The sequence below is a fragment of the Phaenicophaeus curvirostris genome, chromosome 5 (genome assembly GCF_032191515.1).
Source record: "Phaenicophaeus curvirostris isolate KB17595 chromosome 5, BPBGC_Pcur_1.0, whole genome shotgun sequence".
Lineage (NCBI taxonomy): Eukaryota > Metazoa > Chordata > Aves > Cuculiformes > Cuculidae > Phaenicophaeus > Phaenicophaeus curvirostris.
In genome coordinates, this window is record NC_091396.1 from 51,434,189 (window position 1) to 51,459,384 (window position 25,196).

At 36.8% G+C, this 25,196-nt stretch overlaps 1 protein-coding gene across 3 annotated transcripts in view; it reads right to left on the reverse strand.

Moving 5' to 3' along the window:
* Positions 1-4,234: 4,234 nt before the first annotated feature.
* RPS6KA5 (ribosomal protein S6 kinase A5) overlaps positions 4,235-25,196 on the reverse strand; it is an 83,217-nt gene continuing 62,255 nt past the window's right edge. For all 3 annotated transcript variants that reach the window (XM_069858712.1, XM_069858715.1, XM_069858714.1), the window contains 9 exons: positions 23,992-24,153; positions 22,631-22,756; positions 21,772-21,905; positions 18,547-18,640; positions 16,034-16,204; positions 12,514-12,705; positions 11,906-12,065; positions 10,178-10,341; positions 4,235-9,201 (listed from right to left, as the gene is read on the reverse strand). In XM_069858712.1, coding sequence (XP_069714813.1) covers positions 8,962-9,201; positions 10,178-10,341; positions 11,906-12,065; positions 12,514-12,705; positions 16,034-16,204; positions 18,547-18,640; positions 21,772-21,905; positions 22,631-22,756; positions 23,992-24,153 — 1,443 coding nt within the window. In that variant the 3' untranslated portion in view covers positions 4,235-8,961. The remainder of the gene's footprint in view (positions 9,202-10,177; positions 10,342-11,905; positions 12,066-12,513; positions 12,706-16,033; positions 16,205-18,546; positions 18,641-21,771; positions 21,906-22,630; positions 22,757-23,991; positions 24,154-25,196) is intronic.

Sequence of the window (25,196 nt, forward strand, 5' to 3'; positions counted from 1 at the left end):
ATTTCAAGGTTTTGTACTTACAGGAGTTTAGTTTCTTGAAGATTAAACAGTTATATCTGTCAATGACAATTATTTTAAATACCATTTTAAATACCATTAAGCCCTTACTGCTGTTTAAAAGTTAAAATACACAAAACAATTCAGGAAAACCTAGGAATCTGGAAAGCGCTTTTTTTTTTTTTTTCCTTTGTAGAATAGTTTGGGCTGGAAGGGGCTTCAAAGATCATCCCGTTCCAACCCCCAACCATGGGCAGGGACACCTCCCACCAGCCCAGGCTGCCCAAGGCCCCACCCAACCTGGCCTTGAACACCTCCAGGGATGGGGCAGCCACAGCTTCCCTGGGCAACCTGGGCCAGAGCCCCACTGCCCTCAGTGTGAAGAATTTTCTCCTCATGTTTAGTCTAGACCTACCCCTCTCCAGTTTGTACCCACTGCCCCTTGTCCTACCACTACCAGCCTTTGTAAACAGTCTCTCTCCAGCTTTCTCATATCCCCTTCAGGTACTGGCAAATTGCTATAAGGTTTCCTTGGAGCCTTCTCTTCTCCAGGCTGAACAACCCCTACTCTCTCGGCCTGTCCTCGTATGGGAGGTGCTCCAGCCCTCTGATCATCTTTGTAGCCCTCCTCTGGACCCATTCAAACAGTTCCATATCCTTCTTGTGTTGAGGGTTCCAGAACTGGACACAGTACTCCAGATGAGGTCTCACAAGAGAGGAATAGAGGGGCAGAATCCCCTCCCTCGACCTGCTGGCCACGCTGCTTTTGATGCCACCCAGGATACGTTTGGCCTTCTGGGCTGTGAGCACACATTGCCGGCTCATGTCGAGCTTCTCATCAACCAGCACCTAGAAGTCCTTCTCTGCAGGGCTGCTCTCAATCACATCATCCCCCATCCTGTATGGAAACCTGGAATGGACTTCTGATTTTGTAGTTTGTTGCTTTCAATCCGATTCAATTCATACTGCATTTGTCGGATAACAGGCAGTACAAGTAATATATAAAAAGCAACATATGCCTGTACAATCAGGCAGAACTTATTTTTCACCACTGCATGAAATCCCTTGATGTTAATTCTTAGTCTTTAATAATTGACAGTACTAGCAGTCATTCCTATTGATAGGCTGAATCTGGAGTTTAATTACTAATTGTGCTGCAAGAGTGCTGGAGTCAGACTCCAAAAGAGCTCCTTTCCAAGCTCATTCATGGTAAATGGGAACCAGCGTTGCCAACAGAAGGGCAACAAAGACTATCACTCAACTGGCAATAGATATTAAATTTGCCCTGGTTTGGCCCAATGTTTCACACTGTATTTTAAACCTGTCATAATGTTTCTGGAAATATCCTACGCATCACAAATGCATATACTTATACAATAAAAAACAAACAAGTCATGAAAAAAAATCACCTCCCAGAATTAAAAAAAGCACTTCTCTGGCGTTTATAGGCTGAATATATGTTGCGTATTTATATCTGAATTGCTACCTGTTCCACAACTGTATTTTTCCAAAGTTATTTTGCCAGTAAAGTTGTTAACCTATATTAACAGGTAGCAACTAAGAGGAAGCAAAATGGCAGCATAAATACCATAATTTGCTATTTCTCATATTTATTGTGCCAGCGTAAACTTTCAAAAAGGCTGAAAAGTTGTAAGGGTTTAAGATAAATGCTTTGGCTGCCTTTGAGATACAGAAGAGACAGGGTAAGGCCTAATCATGGCTCTTCCATTGTCTTACACTCATGGTAAAAACCCTTTTTCCTGCTGTATTTCCAACTGTTGCCCCACCCAGGGATGCTCGTACAGCCACAGGCAAAAAAGGTCTCCACATAGTCCTTGCACAATAAAAAAAATTGATAGAGTTCAGCTAAATTCTAGGTGTGATCCAGATTGTAGCTTCATCACTTGAACTGAAAAACAAAATCTTTAACATTTTACTACTCTTTTGACTCATTTATCCAAAAAGTGGCCAGAATAGAGCCATTCTGGATTTTAAATAATAATTATCATGCATTTTTAGAAAGATAAAAGCACATTTTGATTAGCTCACTGCTTTTCAGTTAATTTTGTTCTTTCCAGCACAGAAAATAAGCTGTTTGCCATTTATACCTATTTCTTAAAGGGTAAAAATAAAATATCCGTTACGTTAGGAAATCAGAACATTAGATTTCAGTAAATACAAACCTATTCCTAAATGAGAATTAAGTCTCTTTAGCTAAAAAAGCAATAGTGATGGCTCTTCTCTCTGTAGTACAATTGATTTATTTCATTACATTATCAGTCAAAATAATGTTTAGGTTTTATTCCCAGATCAGCTCTGTCTGTCCCAGAATCACTGTCTTCACATTATAGCTGATTCAAACTGCACTTCTGAGACCACTTAAGGGTAGGTGAAGATCAAGTGTTTGTCATACTGAATTTACTGAAACACAGTTGAGAGTTACATGTCTCCTTCAGTTGCTAAGTTCAATCCCTTTAAATAAATAAAAATGTTACATGCAAGAAAAGCTTTGAATTTTCACTTTCTGGTTTTGTTTGTTTCTCTTTCTTTTCCCCAATGTTCCTAACTACTCATTGGTAGCAGTAGTAGTACAAATAATTTATATTACTAAACATTAGTATTTTCCCCATTGCTATATAAAAGCATCTCAGACACACAATGATGGTTAAATTTGAAGCACCTACAGTGTCGTATTGCATTCAAACTTTTCCCTTGCTATCGTCGGTTATCAGCAATTAAGCAGCTTGCCAGCTGCACTGCCAGACCACCAGAGGGAGTGGAAAACTACAGATCATTTCTGAAAGTTTCTAAACCTGTAGGCTAGTTTAAAACATTAACAGAAACTATTGTGTGTTGTTAGTACTATGACAAAAGGGTAAGAAAAATGACATAAATTATCCACGAAGTTGAGGATGGAGATAGTGAAAAAAAACCCTGAAACCTCATCAGTTCATTACAACCAAGAAAAATGTGATATTAAAGGAATATTCAAGAACTATTTTCCCCCCGCCGTGTTTGGAAAGAATGATAATCACACATTTAAATTAGATATTTTCAATAACATTAGTAACTGGAGAGAAATCTTAAAAATCAGTAGATCCAGAATTAGTACACAGGCTAGACTAAATGACCCCAGTTTCCTCAGCCATTCCTCCTAAGTCTTGTTCTTCAGTCCCGTCACCAACTTCACTACCTTCTCTGGACACATTCCAGCTCCTCAATGTCTTTCTTGTAGCAAGGGGCCCAGAACTGAACACAGTATTCAAGCTGCGGTCTCACCAGTGCCGAGTACAGGGGCACAATCAATTCCCTGGTCCTGCTGGCCACACTGTTTCTGACACAGGCCAAGATGCCATTGGCCTTCTTGGCCACCTGGGCACACTGCTGGCTCCTATTCACCCGGCTGTCAAACATTCTTCCTAAGGCTTTAGCCTAAACCGTTAGATAAACTTCTGGTCACAATGTATTAAGACAATTACATATTAAAACAAAACCCCAAAGGAAAATCGATCAATATAAAAGAGATGACAATTTTTAGATCTGATGCGCAATTTGGTGACGAAATAAAATTATCGTTACATCAAGAAAAATGCAGCAAGTTTGCAGTTTCATCTGTGATAGGTTTTTGAGCAGTTCCTGAGCAACTGAAGCTATGTTTTTCTCTGCTTTATTGTTGGCACTTCAAAAGAAGTTTGCAGATTTCTACAGGAGTTCTATGAATACAGCCAGATTAGTTGCCAATTTTAAAAAGTAACTTTATGTGTAAATAGTATGGATTCCTTTCTACCTCCAAATAAAGCATTAGTTTTTGGAAATCAGAGCATTATAGCATACTGGGTTTCTCAACTACTACTTTTACTTTGGATTAACTATGAAATCAGTTAATCCAGTGTTAACCAAAGTGCCTTAACTAAGTTTATAGGACACACCTATTTCCCTGTCTCGGCTGGCACAGAGGTGACACAAACACCAGAACCAAGAAAAGGATAGAGCATACAGCAAGAAGAAAGGATGAGGAACGGCCCTGGCCATGACAGTAAGCTGCAAGATCGGCCCGGATCACCTCATTTTCCTATATGCTTACCATTGATTCCTAGGCAGCTGCAGACTTCCCTTTCCATCACACAGAACATTAAGGCTGTCAAAATACACAGGTTTTCTTCACATTTATATTGTTGCACGTGTCTTACATGGCTCTTGCTGCTTCCAAGCACAACAAACAAGACTGTTCCAGCTGTCTATGTAATTGAAAGAATCACTTTATTTACTAGTGCAGAGTACAGGAATCATCCCATGTTTTCTTTTCAACACAGGTGTTCTGAACATCCAGTATCTGCTGAATGAGTAGAAAAATGCAGGATGGCAAACAAGAGATAGCAAACAGCTTTGCATTTCTTATTTTTTATAGAATCCAGTGCCCTGTAGGTCAAAGGTGCAAACTGAGAAGTGTTTCTCACAGGCAGACAAAGATCAAACCACTTCTATGTCTTTACAACAGAAACAGCCACTTTATTTCCCATTCTCTTAATCCAGAATATTCAATTTATCTTGACTGAGGGAAGGCAATGTCACGTTTTGCAACATAAAAATCAGTGCCGAGAAGGAGTATCGTATATGGGGGAAAAGAATGAAGACTACCAACTTGCTAAGAACACCTGTAACATTACTTGATAAATAACAAAATATTCCAAATGAAGACCGAAGATACGTGTGTGTAGACACACACACACACTCATAGACCTGCAGAGTCAGGAAATGTGTTTGTGTTGGGTAACTGGCACGAAAGCTTGCAGTTCAGTGTCAATGAATATTACATGCATGTGGGAACCGCAAGGGGAGAAATTTACTCCTGAAATGATCTTCCCAGAAGCCTCTCATCTCTGAGTTCACATAACTTTCTTCCTCTTCTATGGTAGCCTCCTTGTCTGGTCCTCTGAACCTGCGTGAGTCGAGAGCTCATTTTTAAGTACATGTTCTCTTAAACAAGGCATATTACTTTAAGGTGAGGCCTAGACGTGCAACACAGCATGTATCTACATACATGCACATAATACATGCACACATTAAAAATGTAAGATACTTGTGCGACACTTCATCACAACCCATGAACACACATCATTCTGTGAATATATTTTCTGCCATGAATTATTCTATTCCTGGATGAACATTAGGCAACACAGTTGTGCACATGTCATTACCTTGTTCAGAAAAGTAGCCACAGAAAAGGTCTGAGAAAATTCATACGTTAGCAATGCCAATCTGAAGCCTCAATTAATTATGATGCAATATTGTAGTTTTATGTTACCCTCCCAAAACTGTTTAATAAAGTTTTTTTTTTGTAGCAGTAAACAAAACATATGCCAAATGAATGGCCCTTCTATTAAGAAACAATAAATACTTCAGCTGCTTTTCCTTATACAAAAGTGTAGAAATTTCACCAAGCCAGAGGAACAGCAAGCCATATTACTTCCTTTGCATTTCTCTAAATCCTTTAGCAGAATTTCTCTTAATTACTATTTGTATTTCTAAAAGTATTACAAAGAAATAACTTTACAGAATAACAAGTACTTTGAAGATTAATAAACGTATTAGTATCTTTACTAATAAGAAATCGGATTTTTCAAACTCATCTGCCCACAATACTGGTGACCGCATTACATTTTGACAGTAGAGAGATAACATTACTAGACATTAAAGCTGCTTGACACATGGCAGCACTGTGAAGGAAACTTAATCCAAGTATAAAAATCATTTACAGTCTAACACCTCTTTAACAAGGCAGTATAAAAGTATTTATAGTACTAATGAAGATTGGCTTGTACACTTCAGATTTGAAATAGTGGTATGAGTTTGAAAAATTTGGCCCATAGTCTTTATATGACCTAGAGTGCCAGGGTGGGCAACAGATTAAACTGAGGCGACATCATGCTGCCAAGAGTAACTAGTCTCCTGCAGGTATTTTTGAACAAGAAGTGAACCTGCTCTTGAGCTGCCTAGTTTGCAACTCAGCTTTATCAACATAAACAGAGATCAGCTGCTTATGTAAAGACGCTAATCTAAAAATTCAGATAGCTTAGTGTCAAACACACCTCCTCAAGAGCTCTGCTACCTGGAGGCAGCAGAAAGTCAGAGGTGGTAAACATTTCAAACTGATTCAAAGCAAATGCAAGGTGGCATCTAAACATACTTACCCCTGCCAAAAACTATTACCTTGTTTTTACATTTTTATTTAATACCTACTGTTAAAGCACAAAGAGGACACAAACATTCATGTATAAAACATTTGATACAAGTGATGTAGTCTGATAATTTTAGCCTCCAAACAGTCTCAAATCCTGTGTGAAAATAACTCTGACAAAATAGCCATTGTCTCTAGCATCTAGTATCTTGTTCAAGCATTCTTCTTTCTCGTTTCATCAGTTTGTCAAACAATAGTTTAAAATTCCCAGCAGGGAAACAACTGTACTGCATTCTTAAGAAGTTATTTCAGCTGGGTCACAATATTCCAAATCCACTTGGTATCCAAAAGTTTCTTACACTGAAATGAAACCAAATAAAAAACCACTTTTGTGTTGTCCTCCCCTTGAAGACAATAAAATTCTAAGAAATCCTTAAAATGCAAACTTTGCAAGCAACCTGTTCTCTAACGTGACAATTTACTTCTTCTGTCTGCATAACAAGTATTAATGGTGGATTGTTTGTTGTATTTACAGCAAGTTTATTGGGGAGAGGGGAAGTATTCTTTTACAAATGAGCCATGTTCACTATTGAGAGTACTTCCAAAGAGAGCATTCAGAAAGCAAACCTGAACATATTACATCAACAATTATTTTTCAATATTTTAACATCGGCCACTTAAAATTGGTTGTGTTATTAGCACATACACTGATCTTTAAATATACTACTTCTACATAAACAGTGCAAATCTCAATATTCACATCAACCTGAAATTAATGCTGCAATTACTGTTGACATTCACATCAAGAAAGTAGTAAACCATTTCACATCAGCAATTCCAAAACTTCAGAATGCCATTATCAATATTAAAGAAACACAGAACAAATACGCTGGGCTTCAAAGCCTTGTTTTGATACACACAATCCCTGTAAACATGGATGTATTGTATTTGTCAATACTGATATATCTGATACAATTCTATAAATAAAACCACTGATATAAACAATTCCTATAACCTCTTTTTGCATAGGGTTTGGATTAAGGTTACTTTAAGATAAAGCAAGGTGTTAACAAAATCCCTTAGATGATTAGTCTTCCATCACACAAATTTAGGCATACGATTAACTTTACACAAGGAGTCCCTCTGACTTCAGTGAACACACACACGTGTAAGCCTTTGCAAAACTGGAGTCATCTTTAGCACTTAAGTTACCCCTAGTCATTGAGAGTATGAGCAATAAAAGAGCTCAATAAATTTATAAAATATGCTGATTTAAAACTTTATGCTGATGTTTCTGTAAGTCACATTTATGATTCCAAACAGTTATGTACATACTATACTATCACAGTAGGAAATACTTCACTGTAGAACACCACAGTGAACAAGTTGTGAAGCACAGTGTTCAATGTAATTTCCCTTTAGGATTCCCAGTGCATAAGTTGTTAACATCTACACTACACGAGGTGCCCAAGTCTAGTATTTGTTATATACACTGTAAAAGCAAGATAGAAATAGCTTTGCAGTTTAGAGTAAGGAATGAAAACAGTGGGTAATATACAGGGATTCACTCCTGCAAAGTAGAGAATTCTCCTTCTCAATGACCACAACCACCAAATATGGTGGATTTCAGGTCATTCAACCCAGTAAAACAGTGCTCAGCACCTTGTAGGAAGAGAGATCTGAGTGCACTTTATTATAAAACATCTTTTGATGCTATAAAGTGCAAAAAAGAAAACATATATTCTAGTATTTTACAGTCACTATTAAACTGCCATATTTGCACAATGCAAAATTCAAATAACTTGGCGTACATTTTATATGGACCCTATAATAACAAATGTTGAAACTGGAGGGTTTGCATCTTTAAAAAAATCTTTGTATTTTAAAGTTATTGTGTAAATATAAAAAGAAAATATAAATTATAAGTAATTCTTGAAATAGGTATTTTAACATGTCACCATTTTCCAAAGCATTCAATATGAAATTTCACTTTCTTTTATAGCATTACATTTTAGAATCTGTAAAACATTTTAAAAGTTAATAATTTCAAAAAGTAGAAATAAAAATTATTGTATCACAGAGACACCTCACCTTCTCAGGCAACTTTTACCCTAGATGTATTTTTTAAAATTAAATAAATAATAATAAAAAATATCTAAGACTTACATTCCCAGTTGTTTAGAACAAGATATATGGAGTTACATTTCAAAACAACATGAGTTCCATAATGCTTCATTTTGCTCTTAAAACTCAAATAAACGGGACAGAACGTAACTAGAAATTTAAAAGGCCTAACTATACTGTTTCGTTGCATTGTACCAATGATTCCTTACACGCATGAAGAATCAAATTCTATGATATTCTTCACACAGCTGGGTAAAAGCAGAAGATACAAGACTTCTGTAGATGTTACAGAGCTTTCCTTCCTTTGAACAGCGGGGAAGAAATTGTGAGGAAGATTCTGACACTGAGGAACAGTCTTCCTCCAAGCTGTACCACGAGAAGCTCCTCACCTTGAGCTTGACTGCACACTAGTAATTTAGCCCTAAAAGAATACAATGTTGGTTGTATAATAGTATTATACCATATCCAGTGATACCAACCTTAATGCTAAAAAGAAATGCAATGAAATACAAAGCCAAAAGGAATAATTGAAATACATTTTTAAAGCGATAGACATATTCCTGTAGGCTGTAAGCCAAAGGGAAGAAGGGTTGGAGAAGACAACTTAGGTATTACCGAGTTTATAACCACTTAAATCTTCAAGACACGATATTCTCTGCTTTTCAGTCAGAGAACTGGAAGATGGTTTCTGGGTTATTGCTGTCTGTAGGGTTTGTTGGCTGCAGTGTCTTTGTAGGTGTAGTTTTACCATGAGAATGAGAGGAAGAAGAATGTGAACTTTCACTGGAGCTGCTACGTGTCTCTGTGCTTGTACTTGTTTTTTTCATTTTCCTTCTCTTTGCAAGAGGTGCCTTGTCAACATTCTGGAGACAGAATCCTTCCCTTTTGTACTTGTTAAAGGCCTGTTTAAAAACAAAAGGTAATGCTAAGGTTTTCAAGAGGTTTAAGACATTTTATGGCTCGTAGCTTGTTATGAATGTTCCCCAGAAAGTCCTGACAAACTGCCATCTCTTACTTACTGTAATTCTTACTGTAGCTGTCACAACCACTTTACTAGCCTTTATAGGTATTTAAGAGGTGATGCATCACATTATTAATTGGCATATTTTCCTCCTTTTTTCTTTTTTTAATTTAGAAGTATTTTTTATCAGGCCTTAAAACTATTTAAGACTACATTTTCAGTAACTACACTTAGTTCAATTACAGTTTTTCTTTTAGCCCAAATCATGTTGCATTATCAGGACCTCTCCAAGTAACAATTCCTTTCTTCCTCCTCTCCTTAGTAATAAGTATCTTCAAGTATTTCAGCACAAATCTCCTCAGTTTCCGTTTATTCTCTGTACAAGGAATCACAAGAATCAACACTGTACAACAGAGCTGCTGTTCAAATGTTTTTAGTGAATACATCAGCCAAGCAAGTTAATTTTTAAAAGTATCCATGATACTGAAAAAATAAGCTAGATACAGTCCAGAAATTTTACCTCGATTTTGTAACTATCAGGACAAAAAGTTAGTTACTTAAGTTAAATAGAAAGGTTCTTCTCTTTTATAAAAACCTTTGAAGATCTTTTAATAGACTTAGCTCTAAGTAACAGAATATTCGTAACAGCTACTTCATGAATAGCTGTCTGTCAGTCCCCAAAATCCCATTAGTATAAAAGCCTTCAAGAAATTTATTCCTGCCTAATCATTCATGTTTTCACTGTAATCAATCACAGATGTTAGATATGGTGGGAAAAATGCAGCTACAAGCAACCACTGAATTATAAGGAAAAATACATATTTTTAATGAATAGAAAACATACAAAAAACTAGATAACACATTACAAAAAACAGCACATTACATTAGCACACGACATAATTTTTCTTAGAACTTACATGAAATGTGGCTTTGACATATGTATGCACTGCAGCTCCTGAAGACCCTAAGTTGTCAGGAGTCATTAGAGGGTTAGATGACAATTGGCTGCCATCCTGAAGCCATTCATTGTATCTCAGGCTGGACATCTTAATTCTTTTGTTTGGATCCACTGTTAGAAGTCCTAAAAGAAATACATAATAGTCCCTTAAAGTGCGAGATAAACATCTTCTTTTAATAGAATATGCAATTAGTTTCAAGAAAATCTCATGCATTGCTTTGATAAGGAAGTCAGGACAATACTTATTCTAGGTATAGCAATATTTATAGAATCACAGAATGGTTTGGGTCGGAAGAAAACACAAAGATCATCCTGTTCCAACCCCCCCTGCCATAAGCAGGGACACCTCCCAGCAGCCCAGGCTGCCCAAGGCCCCATCCAACCTGGCCTTGAACACCTCCAGGGATGGGGCAGCCACAGCTTCCCTGGGCAACCTGTGCCAGTGCCTCACCGCCCTCATCATGAAGAATTTCTTCCTAATGTCTAACCTAAAGCTTCTGCCTTCCAATTTAAAGTCATTCTCCCTTGCCCTACCACTATATACCCTTATAAATAGCCACTCTCCAGCTTTCCTGTAGCCCCTTCAGGTACTGGAAGGTCGCTATAAGATCTCCCCAGAGCTGAACAATCTCAAGTCTCTCAGCCTGTCCTCACAGCAGAGGTGCTCCAGCCCTCTGATCGTCTGTGTGGCCTCCTCTGGACTTGCTCTAACATATCCATGTCCTTCCTGTGCTGAGGACTCCAGAACTGAACGCAGTACTCCAGGTGAGCTCTCACAAGAGCAGTGTAGAGGGGTGAATCACCTCCCTCAACCTGCTGGCCAGCCCAAACATTCTGGCCATCCTTAACCTAGATAAGGCGTACATGATGCTATAACTATTATCCTCTCCAGAAGAATCATTAAATGCAAGAAACTGCTGTTCAACTGTTCGATAATTCATCTCTCTTTTCACATGAGGTCAGAACTACCAAATAATTTCCTAACTTAAAACCTGCCTAGGATGAAGTTCAAGACTCAGATTCTCCACATGATCCACTGAAAGTCTGAATCTGAAGATGCCTACATTTTTTAGCAGACAAATTCCTTATAAGCCTGCTTCTACAGTAATTCAGAACTCCATCTAAGTAGAACTAAGACTGGTGTCTAACTCATGCTGAAAACATGATCAGATGCTCAAAAGCTTAAGGCAAATCAAGTGTGGCAAATATGAATGAAGGAACTCAGAAATATACTAGTCTTGGTACATGCACTGAAAAACAGCCCAAGGAAAAGATGATAGTAATACATTAATTTTCTGCAAATCTCAGCCTTTAAACATCTCATAACCTGGCACTCTTACCAAAGAAAAAAACCAACAAAATTCTGCTTTTAAATATGTTTCACAAGAGTGAATTCACTTTTTCTGAAGCTCTTCAGTATCTTCTAACCCTGCTAACCTTCTATCAGCATCTCAGTGCATTAGAAAGCTCTTTGCTAGGTGTACAAACAATTTGTAATGCCATTCTGATGTGTTCATCTTTACCCATAATTTGCATTAGGGGTCAGTATGTAGCTCAAGCTGTGCGTACTACTCTGTCACGTTAGGCATTCTGATGGTGATCACAGCAGCCAGATATTGTATAGTTCTCTAAATTTTATCATTTGAGATAAAACCACAAGATGCATTAAATATTTGTGAATACATACCTTGAATTAACTCCTTAGCCTCTTCAGAAACATTTTTCCAAGCTTCTCCTTCAAAGGAAAATTCTCCCTTTTTTATTTTCTTCATAATTTCCAATGCGCTTGTACACGTTAAACTTTTGTCTTGAGACTGAAACGGTACCTGTCCTGACAGCATTGTATACTGTCATGAGAACAAAAGTAGCATTAAAAACCACCATCTATATTTATTGACAACCCTATTACTAGTTATGGAGTGCTGATGTTTGCAGCTGCAAAAAGTTCACCAGCGATACACACCAAAACTTGGACTAATTTAATATTTTCTATGGCCCTGAAGTTAAATATGCAAGACTTTCTCTAGGGTCCTTCATGTTTCAGGAAACTATAAACAAAACACAATGGTATTTCTACCCAGTTTATATCTATTGAATTTCATTTATTGCTTAAGGAACAAGATCTCCACCCCTGGAAAACTACTGGTTTTGGAACTTATTTGTGCAGCAGTATTTTCACCTAACTTGAATTTAGCATCTACCCAATTCAAGTCTGAAATTGTGTCAAGTCCTTTGCATTTTAACAAAAAGTACATATATACAACGAAGTCATAATTAAAAACCTCAATCACTCACCAAAATAACACCCAAACTCCAGAGATCACAGGACTCGTCATAACCATTGTGATTCAAGAGCTCTGGGGCAGCATAATGAAGAGTAAAACATGGAGTCTTAAGAGGCTGATTATCAGGTGGTTTTAAACGAGCAAAGCCAAAATCAATTATTTTTATTTCTGAATTATCAGTTTCATCTGTAAACAATAAATTCTGAAAAGCAATGACAAAATCAATATCAGCACTGGGTAGAAAATTAGGGAGAAAAACAGGGAGATACTGGGGAAAAAACAGAAAAGTAGAAATTATGGTACTCTGGGTTGTAAGAAAATGTGATGTGCTTCATGCCTTCTGTACAGACAGGATAGTTCTGAGATTACTAATGTATACAGATATTTAGCAGAGAAAGGTGGGGAAAATAATTCAGGGAACACTGACAAGGAAAAAAAAGCAAAAAAAAGTCAACTTAAATAGAGAATAGCCTTTTTCTTAAAACAAACATAAATAGTTCCCACTTCCTGCAGGCATTTTACAAATGACAGCTTTCTTGTGTAACTCTTGTTGCATGTCTTGTCTTGTGACTCAATAGTCTTTGGTCCTCAGGTGGTAACACTGAAATCTTGAGCAGAGTAAAGCAGAACGATTTGAAAGCAAATAATGGTAGACTAGAAAGTGCACTAATAGCTCAGTATTTTCACCAGCTTCCTGGATCTAGAAGTCAGTATAGATATGCTTCCTGGAAGAGACCTGGGACCAACAGTATTCAAGCACTGAAGGTCACATAGCAGTTCAACCTTGAACCAATGGCTTACTCCTTACACACTAAGGTAAAGAAACTCTGACACAGCAGCACCTGAGGATTCCAGCTTTATAAACTAGAATGTGGCATCCGAGTCGTGAAGACAGACACGTGGTTATCAGTTTGGAAAAAGATTTAAGACAATCTGTTCTTCTTTCCCGAATATAAATATTTGTCAAGAAAGATACAAGAGTGAAGCTAAGTCACAGGAGAACTGACCAAGGGCAAAATGAATTATAAATGATTTCTACTCCCATCCTGAGCTTCTGAGAGAACAGAAGAGAGCAAAATTTCGCTGCTGCCTTAGCTGTTTAAGCTATGCCATGCTAGAAAAAGTATCAGTATTACAAATCCTATGGCCCTATGTAATTTTCTAACAGAAAAGGTGAATGACTCAAAGTAATTCATTTCAAACTCATTAAGGGGGGAAAAAATGATTGCTAGACTGCAAGCAGATCAATAATGAGGACCTGAGAGCATTCATTACAGGTAAAAGTGGACAGCTGCTACAAACAAGTATTTTTGTATTCTCTACTGCTGTTATAGCCTAATGAGCTATCAGAAAAAACAGTTTTCCATATTAAAATGCTGTGCAAAACAGATCTGAAGAAAGCCTAACATCACAAAACATAGTAATAAAATGAAGATCGGCAAAAAATAGAACCATTTTTTAATAAGTTGGTATTATATAGTCAACAAGTAAATAAAGTCCGGCAGCAACATCTGTTTAAAAAGATCTCCTTTCTCAAATTAAAAATGAAACAAGTTATGTACAGAAAGAAATCTACAGTTCAAATGTCCTAAGTTGGGTCCAGCCTACTTTGATTGAGTAAATAAAGCATGTTTCACAAAAAAACCACACTTACAGCTATATTCCATATAGATTTTTAAGGATATATAAACATTCTCTCTGCCTTATTACGTTTTTTCTAATATCTCTAGAACCCAGTTACAAATTAATGACCACTTCACAGAAACAGTCCTCAAATCCTCTACTGAGAGGCTCCAAACGGTCACCTATGCTACATTCATTTTTTATTTCCATGAATTCACCATTTTCTATCCAGTACTTTTCCTCTATTCTGCATAGCAATGTATGTTATCTAATCGCTGTTACTTAAAGTCTTCCAGTCCATGCAATTAAAATAAGCCTTATCCTTAGTGACAGGTAACCAGCCATATCTTTTAAAATAGACTCACTGGGAGCACATTAGTTGTTAAAGTTGAACATCAAACAGATCTTACTGGAATTGTTAGAAAAGCAAAAGAATTTCCTACATATCTTTTTCCAGAATGGTGCATTCACTGACCACATCTATATTGGGAAGCCTACATATCCTATACTAAGCTCATGCCTGTACCCAAAATAGTAACTTTCAAAACAACAAGCAGGAAGGAGACAGGCTGTTTAAGTCCAACTTTGTGGAGGTAATGCATTTTGTAAACTGTTTGCTAACCCTTCACTACGTGGACTTCCCAGACTTCTGTTCTTCAATGTGATGTAGAATTGAAGACTGCCTAAACCTATCATGCAATTGAAGCTCTGCTTTACAGAATCTGGCCTTTACATTCAAGATGGTAATAAGACTAAAATGATGAGAAGAGAGAAAGGGCTTCCGGGTTTTGCCCTTTTAATAACGACTTGTTCCAAAAGCTGTTTTCTTTCCTTGATGACATCAGCAGAGAAACTTTTTCTAAGAGTTACATTTTCAACTGACACATCTGAATTTCACAATAGCCCCTCTTTATTTGTTTATTTAGTACAGAGACTCCAGGACAGAGATATTTTCAAACACATTGTTTAAGAAAATCTGTCCAAAATATGTTTAATACCGACACCTAGCAGACTTCTTCACTTGTTGAATCAGAATTACCATAAAAGCAGCAAGTTTGTAATATACCAGAAGGTACAGTACAAAAGGATGAAACATTGGTAGGAATGGTGGATGATTTTCAACTCCAGATACAAAAGAAGCAGCTATTTCCTGAGATACAATGACTGTAATCCAATACAACTTACCATCCTTACTGGGTAAACTAACATCAATCTACACTATTCTTGGGCTAAAGAAAGCTAGTACATATCCAAGCCCACTGCTGGCAAAGAAAAAGGAGCAGATATTGGCTCCAGAAAGAAGAACAAAGCCAAGCAGTTAACATTACCAGTCAACTGAGTAGTCTGGAAAGCAAGATGTTGCTGCACAACAAAAATACTGGAAACAAATAATTAATGAAAAATATATAGTTATAGCTTTTGAAAAACCACTAAACTCAAGTCACACACCTTTATTAGCAGGCTGCATTAGTTTGTGGTTCATTTTGTGTTTAATTAAGACAGAAAAGTTTGTCACAGCCACCTCCAAAAGAAGTCCTACTGACAAAATGAAGATCAAACAAAAGGCAGAAATATACAGGCAAAGTACTCAAGCTCTGCTTGTAAACTGTTTCGTACAATAAATACATACTTACCACTAATAAAAACTGTCCCCAAGAAGACAAAGAATGTTTTTTAACAAGTTAAGAGTGTAAATTGCTTACAAAAATTAAAAATGTTTCCCAACAGTTACTTCTACCTATGAACAGAAAAGTATCTACAGAATTTGCTACATAAAAATGATAACATTTTAATAAAAATATAGAAGTAGAAAAATCTCTAATAAAACCTGGATAAAAAAAAAGTTACATTCCCAATATTAAATAAATTACCATCTAAACATATATAAGCAAGTCACTATACGATACCTCAGGTTTTAGATCTCTATGGACTACTCCTACATCGTGCATATGGCTCACCGCTGAAACAAGTCTGCGCATAATATGACTAGCTTCAGTCTCACTGAAATGTTTCTTTTTCTGTATACGTTCAAGCAATTCTCCTCCCTTCAGCAATTCCATTACTAGAAACGTGTGAAGCTGAAACAATAAGAAAAATGTGGGATGTTAGAAATTTAACATTACAAACCAACATCCATTTAAGAGCTAGGTGCTATTCTGATAGGTTCTCAAAATTTGTAGAAATAAAACTGCAGCTCATAGCAATTCAGAAAGCCAATAAGCAGCAACAAATTGCATCACAGCTGATATTTTTCCCATCAGTCTCACCGAGGCTGAAGAATGTTGATGCATTCCCCATGACCAACCATATTTATTTACAAAACCACAATGCCATTATGTACATAAGTAAGTTTGTAGGGAGACTAAATGCCTTTCTTTAGGCTAACAAATAAAGCTGGGAAAAGCTAGACTTTCTGATGCAGGGATACATCAGAGGCCTATTCTGATGCAGGGATACATCAGAGCCCTATTCTGATGCAGGGATACATTTCTATTAATATGCATAAGGAGCCAGCCATTTAATGTCACCAAATCCTTTAAAAGCATCCTGCAACTTGATTGTAAAATTGAAGATTATTTAGAATTTCTTCTGATTTGACTCCCTGAAAAGTTGTAGTCAAAGCTATTCCGTCATTAGAATCAGAACAGAACTCTTATGAAACTATTACAGAGTATTTTTTTAAATTAAAAACCTAATAGTCGCTTAGATGGTCATTCTCTTCAAGACAATCAATAAGCAATCAACTTCCTTGATTACAAGACATTACATTAGCACACAAGCACAATTTAAATGCCTTGGCACTAAACAAACAGCAGACTTCTCAGGACAAGAAACTAAAGTTAGGGTTCTCAAGAAGCAATGGATGTAGGTATGTGATGGCTTCTAGCATTTCCTTCCACTGAATGACAGGAACAAAAGTAATACTTGCAAGCCAAGAAAAAAATATCTGAGAAGAGGTCAAAAAAATGAAATTCAAAGAGAGAAGAGTCAGGAATAGAAGATGCACAGTATTTAGATATCAAAGACCAGAAGCAGAGCTATTTGGACAGAAAGCAGTAACACATCTTAGAAGAAACAACGTGCCTACTAGTCATATTGCTAGCAGTGCTTGCAAGACCATCTCCTGCAAATTCTCTTTATGTCTCAGCCTCCAAAGAGCTGACAGTAAAGTCAGAAAGGAGAAAGAGTCTTTCCTCTACTTGAAAACTTCTTTAGACTCTCCAAAAGGGACTGCAACCCAATACTCCATGGTTGGATTCCTAATCTAGAATTCGATCAGACTGGTATTAGAGCAAGTAAAAAACTAGAACTTCTTTCCCGCCCCCCCCCCCCCGACAAACTGCAGAAATGTCAAAACTAGAAAACTGATAAATTCTGGCCTTTAGAATACTGTGCATAAGTAATCTGGAAGATAAAACCTGGGAGCTGCCAGGAGAAACAATAAATACCATGGCATGATTGATTGCAACTGAATAGGCGTCTCTCAGTGCAATCTGTACAATTTTTTTTTTTAGATATTCCTGACTATAGTCACTTTATTGAAAGGAAGGTAAAAAGATGTCCTGTTCTACCCATATGTACTCATACTGTACACAAAAAAAAAAAAAAAAGGCTTTCTTACCCATGAAGATTACAGTACAGATTTTTCATCCTTCCAGCTCATTTTGGAAGTGCTCCAAGTGAGGACTCTAGTGGACCTTTTATTAATATCCTAATTTGGATAGACTAGGATGCAAGGGGAGGCAAGAGAGCCCATGTTCCATTACAAAATCAGACCACAACCACACAGCACTAGGTTGGAAGGGATCTCTGCAGGACATCTGGTTTAAATACCTAACTCAAACAAGGGTCAGCTTCTAAGTTAAATCAAGTTATGGCTTATTTTGTGATGAAGAACTTGCATTACACTAAGGAAAAAGACAGCTAAGGTCTCAAGAGAAACTCTAAAGTGATCAACACATTTTCAAATAGAGGCTTTACTTTCACATTTGGTAATTTAGCAAGCTACTTGGTTAACTCTATGAATTTACTAATACATAAGGTAAAAATGCTAGATATGTAAACCTCATATGAAAGATTTCCAATTTATTTCACAAATATTTTAAGATTCATGACAGGTCCAAGGGAAGGTGATTAGGTACCTCAGTATCAGATATGGAAACTGGGCCATGAATATATTACATGATGATTAAGAAAGTAGACCAAGGACAATCAGAAACAGAATCCAGGACACTAATTTTTCCAAATACTTTTTTTGATTTGTTAGAATAACTGCAAGTTCCCTCCAATACAGAACTTCTGCTTCATCTTCTATAATGACGAGATAAAAGCCCTAGGAAAAAAAGTTGCCTTCACAGTGTCAGCATGCTTAGCTCCTGAAAGTTCTTCGGAAAAGCTAACTACAGCTTGTTCAAAATACCTGGTCATGATAAACTTCATGTAACTTCACTACATTCGGGTGTCCTTCGCAGAGTTTCAGAGCTGTTATTTCTCTCTGGGTGTTGGCTTCCATTCTGGAAAAATTGAGTAGACATTTTTTACCAATTTTACTAAAAAACTGCACATTCAAAGTGTTACACTTAGTTTTTAACTGCTTGCCATCCACATTTTTAAATGTTACAACCGCTTGAACACAATTAAATGCATATTCAAAGTTGAATATTCCATACTCAAAGTAAGCTGAGCAAAACTCTCCACATAACCCTGCAAGTTAGAACATAAAAAAGACACACCCAACTAAAACAATGTTTCTGATGCAATTGCAACTTGCTACAGCAAACCTTGAAAGGATGTTCTAGAACAGTTCCTATCTAAAGCAAACCTTTCCCCTTAGACCCAGGCAATTCGACTTCACCTCTACTCCTAAAAATATTTGCTAGTTCAGCTTCATCTTGAAGACTCAAATTATTGGCCTAGTCCTTTCCTGTTCTTATAGGAGGTAAGTACTTCCAAAGCTGTATAGAAACTGTGAGCCCCTACTATTAAAAAAAAGCAACATCATCTATATATGAACTGTTACACAAATAAACGCATACACAAGCCATTGTAAAAATCTAAAATGGAGAAGCAACTAGCTCCAGAGCAAAAATCATAGCACAACCCTCTTTCAAGTACTGAAATCTATACCCAAAAGGAGTGAACCCAGTGAACATCACAAAAATTATGTGAATGGGGAAAGAGCAGAACATCTTATTTTCCACTAAATACACATGTGGATTTATTTTGGCCAATTAATGCCTGAAAATTTTTGCCACAACTCTCTCCAAGAAAGGCTAATCCTGTACAGACTTAGAGAACAGTCTTAAGGATAACACAGATAGAATCTCTCTCACCACACGTTTTTAATTTTTTTTTCCTTTTAATTAGGACCAGAACTGTGATGAGAATTTTGTGCATGAAAATTCTGGTTTTCTGCAAGCTTCATATAATCAACAAGTAAACTAAGCCATTCTACCTGCACCTCTGCTGATGCTGTTGCTTAATCTGAAAGTGATTTCAGGTCCTTAAATTAAAACACTGACTTGGATAGTCTCTCTCTCCTAAACTCTCATGAAAAAGCAGACCTAGGAAACAGATTAAAAAGGTTCAGTAACACAAACATAAACCTCTGACTTTTGTGCATGGATTTTTCTGAGTATTTCCCTCTATATGTAGTTACCATCTCAGATTTTAAATAGACAAGATAATGAAAAACAAATGGGAAGCTCTAAAGCAGTAACTCAATCAATTTACAGGATTCCATTGCTTCATTTGCCTTCGGACAAATAAATAAATCTCAAATTTTTGGATGGAGGCATGTCCAACACTATCAACAAAGCAACACCACAGAGAAATCCTTGATCTGAGCTTTCACCTCAGGTATCATGAAAAGTTCTGCCTAGGTGTAGGATTCACTTTTTTGACACCTTTGATGGGTAGGAGTGAAAGACTGTCTGACTTCAAGGCAAAGGAGTTATTAGAAACCTATTACATGATTTCTTTCAGCAAGAGTACTAGCTGGGTGCTAAGAGCAATATTATTTACAGTTTAACAGTTTCTTATTCAAGGTTGACTTGTGTCCTGCCATTCAGAGAGTGTGGGCTTACTGCTACTGCTCATGAACATGCTTTGAATCTCCTCACAACCTGCAATACTAAAAAAGTCTCACAGACCTCTTACCTTCATTTAGCCTGCTCCACCAAGATGAACAAGAACAAACAAAAGACCCTGTCTGTAATATAACTTAGGGACATAATCCCTAAAAGTTTAGTTCTATGGGAAAAGTCAATACCAGTTTGCTCACCGTTCTCCAGAAACAAGATACATCAGCTTAAGATGAGTTAGGAGTACTGATCCACAGCTCTGCATGCACCACAGAAAAGAATTAAAGGTAGACACTAGGCAGAGATTTCCAGATTAAAATACCCAGTGCATATATTTACTACATACTACTTGTCTAAGGTCTTATTATAATGACTGAAATTCTAATTAATAAATTGTAGAGGTTGAGCTAGTTCCCTGTAAACTACATACCTAGGGTAGGATTCAGCAGCCTACGCACAGGACAGCCTGGAAGATACCAGCCACAAATAAATCTACACAGAGGCAGTTAGTCACAAGACTAGAGGACAGATAGGACACCAACAGATGCTAAAATGGCAATACGTAGATGCCAATGTTTAAGTTACAGAATCCCACTGCTAGTGCCTAGTCATTCAAGTCTCTCTGGAGGCTCCACTAATAGTTTTGAGTAGGTCTCCATTAATTGTAGCAGACCTTGGAAAATAGACTCAGACACCTATATTCAGTGTCTTATTCTTGAAATTATCCTGTCCAAGAAGCACGTGATGAAACACTTAAGCCTGGAGTGCAGTTACTTATAGTCTAGAAAAACAGAGGTACAGCCAAATATCTTGGAGAAGAGATAATTGTGAACTATCATTCTGACAGCAGAATATTTACACTTTCCTGCCAGCACTCTACAATACACTATGGACATACTTACTAAAGAACACTGCAGAACGAAGCTAAAAATCCAACCATCCCTCAAAGAATCCCTCACCTTTATTCTTCTCTGGGCAGGATCTGCCAGAGGAATCTATTCTAGAAGAGTACCAGATTGTCCCTATGTATAAAGCAAGTCCTCTTCAAAACATCCAGGAAACAAAGACTCACCTTACGATTCCCTAGTCTAATTCCACGTTACATGCACGCACACACACTCACTCTTAATCAGATCAGAGGCAACCCACACTACAGATCCTTCTTAAAAGCCATGTCCTAGGCAATCAATTGGGCTGCTTAGGAGAGGGAGCTACTGAACGCCTACATTCATTTCACTTACGTCTAAAGACAGGACGGCCTTATATGCTACTTTACTTAGGAGCAAACTTAGGGGAAATTAAGGTAGAATACAACTAGGAACAAGAAAAGTATTCTGTAGGTTTCATCTCGTGTCCTCCCCAACAAGAATAACAATCTTTTTAAAAAGACACTCAGAATCTGTTAAGGGTCATAAGATTACTGTAAGTTTCTGTAGATTCTTCAAATAGGATATTATTTTAAAGTTATTTTTCCACTTCCAAAAATGTAGTGAACATTATTCTAATCCATGGGTGACAGTAAGCAAAGAAAATATTTTTATTGTCTTATAGAATATTTATACCTTTTGCTAATTATTTTTACTGCATACTCTTGGCTAGTTTTCTTGTGTAAGCACTTTCGACAAATGGAAAAACTTCCTTCTCCCAATGGTTTCTCTTTCAGATCCAGTTCATAATGGTGATAAAATGGAGAGTCCTGTTAGGAAACTGTCTGTATTTAGTTCTGCAGAATACTTTTAGTATACACAGTCAAAGACAAAGAGTAAAGTTTCATGAGAATTTTTCATCTACATTTAAAATTGTAAAAGAGCTCTCTTCTTGATAAAACAATCTTAACTTCTATTAAATAAAATGCACAAACTTTATTCTAATAACCAAAGAGAAATTTACATTAGATTAAACAAACAGTCAATAAATAAATCATTACTACTACAATAACTTAAGATACAAGATATTCAGACAAACAAGATCAAAGATGGCTGTACATACATCCACCCACAGAACTATGTGCTTGCTTGAAGACATCACAATAGCATGTGTTCTTATAAGGCTTCACATAACTATCCATACTTTTGGGCAAATACATCATACAAGGAACTGTGATATAATTAAAGGAGCTTCAAACATACCTACAATGTCTGGCTAAATAGGAATTATCAGGAGTCAAATTACTATCTCTGCTATACTTCAGTTTCTGGAAAACTAGACAATCATCTCATTTTTCAGATTAAACTTCAACCACTTCTTAGCAGTGCCCACATGCAAATTATATGCTTGGATCATCTGAGGAGCCATTACAGAGAACAGATAAATGCATAATGAGTATTTTGTAATCTGTAGCCTAGCCTGTGATTGCTGCTCTGAAAGTTACATGCAGTTCCAAGTTAACCAAATTAATTCAGCTCTTGGTATTACTATTACCTTCATCATAGCACTTCTGGCAATAGTTGTACTTCCAGGCCGTTCATCCCCCATATAAAACTGAAGAGGATCTACTATAGCTGCATTGCGTTTAAACAAAATAGAAGGTGCAACGAAAGAATATCCCTATGAAATTAAGACATCAGAAAAGGGCGTGACTTGAAATTGTTGTACATGAACTATTATAGTGCATACAGAACACAATAAGTTTCAAAGAATTTTTCAAAGAAATTAGGATTTCCACAGAAATCATAACTAGCTCATTAATGGGGAGATACAACTTTGCTGAAGTGAACAGGTATCCTCCTGGAATTAGTTACACAATTCTCCACAGTTATAGATAAAACAATTATATTACAAAAATTCTGGTAAACAATGATAAAAATCCAGCTCAGCTTTAACTGCTTTGCAAAAGAGACAAAAGCTTCAACTTTAACCTAGCCAGCTTCCCAGAACAGCATGAAACAGTTTTTATGTTGTGATTTATTAGCACCAAGCCATTTTAAATGGAAAACAAAACAAGCTTTATATTAACGATGTGCCCAGTTTGAGTATCATAACAAGAACAGCTGTGACTAGCACTGCAGGATGAATCGGATCGTATTATGACATGTATAAATTGTGTACTGTAGTCGCTACAAACCTAACAACTCCCAAAATACAATGATATGTTCCTGTATACTGAGCATTAAGCTGCTCAAAAAGAGCCAATAAAAAACCAACAAAGCACAAAGAAGGAGAGGAGAGAAAGCAATCTGAAATGCTGTTCACCTCTGCAGTTTTGGTTCCAAGTTCAAGACTGCACAGAAGCTGGTTTTGCCCATCCAGACTGTGCAGTCCCAGAACGGATCATTCTTTAATAGCACAGAGGAGACGGCAAAAAGATACTAATCTGTGTACACTACTCTAGTACTCAGAGCACTCCTACAGGACGTGGGAGACCTACTTTAAACTCTGCAGTTAGCTCCCACTTCCCAAAGGAACACCTCAACCAGAGCATAATGTGGATGCAGGCAAACTACGTTGCTGAAGCTGGTAACCCAGGCTGATGGAGTCAAGAAGACAAGACTTATTAAGGTATGAAGAATCAATAGAGGAGAAACTGACTTTAGTCCAGCAGGTAGGACATTCAGCTGGGAATGGAGAGACGTGGAATTTTATGTTTGCAGTAGGACTGTTTCCACCTTTCTCATTTTGTAGTTGCTGAACAAACAGCCCTGGGGACTTGGACTGGATATTGCATAGTTAATTCCCAATAACTCAGAAGGCAGAGGAGGGGTGAAACCTAGCTATACACATGGAATTGTTCAACAAATGATATGATTTTTTTTTTTTTAGATTAATGTTTATTCTTAAAATACCTGGAATATTCTTTCCGAAGTCTGAGGGGTTGCTGCAGGAGAATACGTTGGATCCATTTCTGTAAACTCTTCTGCAAAATTACTGACATCCAACTCATCTCTGATTACCGGTTTAAATGGAGCAGGTATTTTTTTGGCAGCTAAATCCTCCCAATTCATATTCTAAGCCAAAACCAGGAAAATAAGTTTGAATCAAATGAAAGATTAACAGAAACAGATATTGGAAAGAGACTTGTCCAGAAACAGTCCTAACTCCACTTGCTATTTACCACAGGCAGATGAAAAGCATTCAAATTATGCCCTCATGATTTGTTTAGGTATAGGCAAGAATTATCAGATTCATGTGCGAGCAGACAGAATCCAGTTGAAAAGCAAACATAAAAAACATTCAACACAAAAAGATTTAACAGTGGAGATAAACCAAACAATTGGTGTGACAGCCCTTAAATTTCCTCCTCTATTTCAGAGGAAACATTTACATTTTTGTACACAATAGTACATACATTTATCTTCAACTTTTCATTGCCAATTTCTATGTTTAATTACTAATCTCAACTTCCAGAGCCCCAAGAACAAACTGCCTTCTTACTTAAATGCAAGGATAGAAGTAGGAAGGTTAGATGTAGTAGTTACGAGAAAATGGCTCTATTACTGTAAAGAAGCAGAACTGAAATGAAGATTACAAAGTGTTGCATGAGGAAAAAAAGATGTATCTTCCAAAAGAAACAGTGAAAAAAGGAAGTTTAATTCTACTTTTTCAGACTCTCGTATACGGAAGGAAATACAAAAGGGATAAGAAGAGATTCAGAAGTTAAAAAGCCAAGATGCTGTTCAAGCTGGATATTATAAATACACTGAAAATATTTACCTGAAAGGTTTAATTTATACTACCAGATTTAAATACTCCAAATTTATACTAATTAAGAATATATATAATTTCAGAAGCATTGGAAACGTTTACTTAGTTTGTCAAAGAAAGCACACAAACAATTTTAACTGCAATGAAGGGAACAGTACAGATGACAAATGCAAATCCAGTTTTTCCCATTGTTTGAAACCAAATCTCAACAGAATTAAAATCTACTAAACAATGTTAAAGCTTTAATTAGGCCAAGGAAAATGCAGAGGAGGCCTTTACCACTACCAGTGAATTTTATCAGTATATGTTTTACTAATAATGTTAGTGGCAAAATTTATTTTAAAAA